The 5,000-nt window shown below is 47.9% G+C and overlaps 1 protein-coding gene across 1 annotated transcript in view; it reads left to right on the top strand.

Moving 5' to 3' along the window:
* LOC140574484 (evC complex member EVC) overlaps positions 1–5,000 on the top strand; it is a 16,909-nt gene that overhangs the window by 3,334 nt on the left and 8,575 nt on the right. Inside the window, 14 exon segments of the mRNA XM_072694333.1 lie at positions 359–457; positions 611–700; positions 824–1,047; positions 1,343–1,427; positions 1,548–1,625; positions 1,798–1,935; positions 2,320–2,472; positions 2,572–2,637; positions 2,639–2,789; positions 3,087–3,238; positions 3,377–3,475; positions 3,597–3,809; positions 4,543–4,649; positions 4,905–4,992. Coding sequence (XP_072550434.1) covers positions 359–457; positions 611–700; positions 824–1,047; positions 1,343–1,427; positions 1,548–1,625; positions 1,798–1,935; positions 2,320–2,472; positions 2,572–2,637; positions 2,639–2,789; positions 3,087–3,238; positions 3,377–3,475; positions 3,597–3,809; positions 4,543–4,649; positions 4,905–4,992 — 1,743 coding nt within the window.

Here is a 5,000-nt window from a genome sequence, read left to right as displayed (position 1 = left end):
ACAGCTCCTCAATGCTGGGGGGCTTTATACCCCTCTGGCCCACGCCTGGCATTATTAGGCAGCATGGAGCCAATAGGGTCATGATGTTGATCTGCTCCAGAGAGTCCTATTCTATTGGCAGTACTTCTTCTCTACAGGGACTAGACAAGCTGTGTGTGTGCATTTGTTTTAGTGATGGGTGCACTTTCATTAGAAGAGGTGTCCACAAACATTTAGTGTAAACATGAAGGCCATTACACTGATGTGAGGCTGGTAGGATAATATTGTTTATATTATAGTATTGATTAAGTATGATTATTATTTTTCCTTTATTTTACTAAAGTGTTCTCTGTGTGTGTGTGTTGGGGGGGGGGGTCAGTTTAAAGGTTATGACCCCTGGAGTCTGTTGGAGGTGGAGGAGAGGGATGAAGAGACTCAGAGCAGTGTGGGGAAGAAGACGGCGCTGTCAGAAACCGTGGTACCTTCAAAAACTGCATTTAACCAGTCTGTCTGATTAACCCCCCTCAAGAATTTAAAATCCTGAATGACTGAGTGTGTGTGTGTGTGTGTGTGTGTGTGTGTGTTTATGGTTATTGTTTGTAAACAATAATAAACAATGTCTCTGTCTCAGAAGCAGAAGAAGGCGGAGCCTGTGAATGGTGATGTCGCTGCTTTTGCGCTGAAGGCGAAGGTGGTTTATCCCATCAATCAGAGATACAGAGTGAGATCACCTTAATATCAGATATTAATCTGTCTGTCTGTCCGTCCGGCTATCTATCTATCTACCGTCTGTCTGTCTGTCTGTACTGCTGAAATTGATTGATTAGCATTATGTGATCGTTAGCCATTAGCAGATGGGGCATCCAATCCATCTCTGCATGAGAATCCCAAACCAGCCTCGCCTGCTGGCCAGGACTCCGCCTCCTCATATACTGACGATTGGCCAAGTGAGGAGAGAGAGGAGGACGAGAGCAATCAGGACATCTGCTCTGGCCCCGTCTCCAAATCACCACAGAGCCTCAGCTTCAGGAGAGCACTGCACCCCCCACACACACTCTGCTATCCTGGGTGAGACACACACACACACACACACTATACACAGTTTATTTTAGATGCTCAATATTATTATATGGTGTTTTTGTTAATATAAACACAATTCCCTTCTTTAATGAAATCTGTGAAGGTGTGTGTAAAGTGTGTAAACTCATTAGCATATCTCCACCTATTTAGCACTTTAGGTTATAGGTTATACAATATAGGTTTAGCCCCGCCTGCTGCTTTTTAAATGGGACACTGCCAATAGGAAAAGAGCTCATATATGCATACCAGTGTTAAAGGTGTGTGTGTGTGTGTGTGTGTGCAGGGCTGAAGGTAAAGTGAGTCTGCTGTGTGTGATCCTACAGAACCTTTATCTGCATCTGACTGAACTTCAGCAGGAGAAGTGGAGCGTAAGTCCGTCCATCCGTCTCCCCCCCACCCCCCCAGCTCTGATTAGCACTGGATCTGGGAAGTTAAGAAAGTGTGTTTATGGTAACGGAGCCGAGCTGCTGAGGTTTGATGTGTTTCAGGTTCTCCTGCAGGTTGTTGGAGCTGTGTTCAGCAGAGAGAGCGCTCTCCTACAGCCAGACCTCCAACAGCTAGAGCAGGTGTGTGTGTGTGTGCGTTTGTGTGTGTGCGTTTGTGTGTGTGCGTTTGTGTGTGTGCGTTTGTGTGTGTGTGTGTTAGTACAGATTTGAGCTTTGAGGGTTGACTCCTGTTACTGATGCAGATTCCATTAATTAACTGGTTTATTTGTTTACTCTGAATCTTTCTCTGCAGGAAATACAGCAACTGAAGAAAGGGGTGTGTCCTGACCTGTTGAGCTGGGATAAAGGGGTGGGGCTAGGATCAGTGTTCTGCTCCATAGAGGACGTGGAGAAAGCAGGCAGAGAGAAACTGGAGCACACACTACATACAGTAATAACACACACACACACACATACACGTAGTGGATGACACACTAAATACGGTGATAACACACACACTACATATGGTGATGCTGGAATGCACATGCGCAGAGCGTGATCTGCATTTACTGCAGTGCTGTAAAAGAGAAGTACGCTCCCTGCCTTTAGGGGGAGCCGAAGAGCAAACCATTCCAAATCTCACACTGATCTGACCTAATCACCCTGCGGCGTCGCCCAGACAGCCACCCTCACTCCACCAACCTCCCCCAATATCACACTAACACTGCTGCCCACCAGCACGGGTACCCACCTGAACAATATATGTTTGTGTGTGTGTGTGTGTGTGTGTGTGTGTGTGTGTGTGTGTGTGTGTGTGTGTTTGTGTGGCTGTGAGGCTGTGAGTTTTGCTAAGCAGTTGGAGAAGCTCTGTCAGCGTCTTCATAGCAGAATTCCCATCGACGTTGCACAGGAAATGACACGTTCACTTATCCACTGCCTCCTATTGGTGGAGGAGCAGCTTGAGGACATTCAGACTTCCTTTATAAAGGTTTGGAGGCGGCGCCATGGACAGTTAATCCTGTTAATAAACCCCATCTAACCCCAACCTTCCTCACTAAACACTGTGATTAATGGAAATCTTTTTCAGGTGCTATATGATAGGCTGCTGTGGTGGGAGGAGTTATCTGGTTGGCTGAGAATCAAAATGACTCTCCCTGAAGCAGGAGGCAGAGCTTAGAATTAAGCTCACCACCCAATCACTGGAGGAGCTGACAGCGGACGGACAGTTGGGGTTTGGTCAGATGGAGAAGGTGATCAGTGACCTTCAGAGTGCCATCAGTGAAGAGCTGCAGCGCTGCTCAGACGGTACTGTACTAATAGTACCCCTCTAATATTAATAATAATAATCATAAATCACACACACACACACACACACACACACTCACACACGCACATCCTGATGACTGAATCTGAACACAGTCCAGTCTTAAACACACTCACACTCTTCTATTAAAGATGAAGACGGGAGACAAACTGTATTTTACTCCTGAGTGTGATCAGATCAGATCTCTCAGTGTCTCACACTCTGAATCTGTTCAAACTGGAAATCAGACACACTACTCTGACCTTAACAAACGTGTGTGTGTGTGTGTGTGAGTGTAGAGGTCAGGCTGCAGACTGAGCAGCTGGTCTCTGAGCACTGTAGGAAGTTGGATGTGAAGATGAGGAAGATGATGAAGGCTCAGGTCAGGGAGTGGAGTCGACAGTTGGAGTCACAGGATCATCAACAGAAAGATGCTCAGCAGCTGACTGAGGTAGGTCACACCCAGGTACACCTGCTCACCCACTTCACCAGATTCACCCTGATGTTAAGAGCAGATATCATCCGAGTAACACGCCTTCTCAACAAACCTCTGTGTGTGTGTGTGTGTGTGTGTGTGTGTGTGTGTCAGTTGCTGCAGGAGCTGCAGGTAAAGCAGTGGAAGCAGAGATCAGACCTCCAGCTTCAGCAGGACAGGAGAGTATCTGACTCTTTGAGTGACCTGTGGAAGGTGTGTGTGTGTGTGTGTGTGTGTGTGTGTTTACCTCTAGATTAGATTATTGTAGTTCAGTTAATCTTTCGATCACGATACCATGCTGATGCTTTGTGTGTGTGTGTGTGTGTGTGTGTAGAAGTTGTTTGATGATTTTTCAGGAGGTGTGGCAGACCTGTGGAGAGAGAGTGTACTAAGCATGCTCACTACAAGCTCCACCCTGTCATTGGATGACTGTCAGACACTGCTGGACAACACTGAACTCACACTGACCAGTGAGATCCAGCAAGAGAGCCACACCCACCAGCACTTGCACACGCTCAGAGAACAGTTGCTAGCGAGACAGACAGGTGTGTGTGTCTGCTGTAGGCTGAATGGGTGGGGCTAAACTGCTGTAGGCTGAATGGGTGGGGCTAAACTGCTGTAGGCTGAATGGGTGGGGCTAAACTGCTGTAGGCTGAATGGGTGGGGCTAAACTGCTGTAGGCTGAATGGGTGGGGCTAAACTGCTGTAGGCTGAATGGGTGGGGCTAACTGCTGTAGGCTGAATGGGTGGGGCTAAACGTCTGTAGGCTGAATGGGTGGGGCTAAACGTCTGTAGGCTGAATGGGTGGGGCTAAACGTCTGTAGGCTGAATGGGTGGGGCTAAACGTCTGTAGGCTGAATGGGTGGGGGCTAAACTGCTGTAGGCTGAATGGGTGGGGCTAATTGGCTGTGGGCTGAATGGGTGGGGCTTAACGTCTGTAGGCTGAATGGGTGGGGCTAAACTGCTGTAGGCTGAATGGGTGGGGCTAAACTGCTGTAGGCTGAATGGGTGGGGCTAATTGGCTGTGGGCTGAATGGGTGGGGCTTAACGGCTGTAGGCTGAATGGGTGGGGCTAAACTGCTGTAGGCTGAATGGGTGGGGCTAAACTGCTGTAGGCTGAATGAGTGGGGCTAATTGGCTGTGGGCTGAATGGGTGGGGCTTAACGGCTGTAGGCTAAATGGGTGGGGCTATGTAAAAAAAAAAATTAGTAGTAAAAAATTCTAAACTGTGTGTGTGTGTGTGTGTGTGTGTGTGTGTGTGTGTGTGTGTGTTGCTGCAGGTGTGGGCTGAAGAAGCAGCTCTGGCTAAATCCTGCTTTAAACACCTCACCAAACAACACATGAAAATTACCATGGCAACAGTTGCAAGACAGGACATACAGGACAGGTGAGTAGTACCTGTGCTTGGCTCCACCTCTTGTTCCTCGCTCACATACACTCCCACGATTTGAGTGGAAGAGCTATGCGATGGTAGGCTGAATAGGTGGAGATATGTAAATGAGTTTGTTGTCATGACTTCAGAGAAACGATGTTGAGACCAGGCTGTTTGTGCTGATCAGTAATCCACACACAACCCTTGAAAGAACCGTCGCAAGAGAAACCTCCCCACCCCTTGGGTTCCCTAACAGCTGTGTGCTTACAGGAGTCTGATAGAGGAGAAACAGCGCCTGCTGGTGGCTGAAATCCACAGGGTTTTAACGGCTCGCCACGTTTATATCCAAACACTGAGAGAGATGAA

Source organism: Salminus brasiliensis, chromosome 12 (genome assembly GCF_030463535.1).
Source record: "Salminus brasiliensis chromosome 12, fSalBra1.hap2, whole genome shotgun sequence".
Taxonomy (NCBI): Eukaryota; Metazoa; Chordata; class Actinopteri; order Characiformes; family Bryconidae; genus Salminus; species Salminus brasiliensis.
The sequence above is the reverse complement of the archived record's forward strand: the minus strand, read 5'-3'. Positions and strand labels throughout refer to the sequence as shown.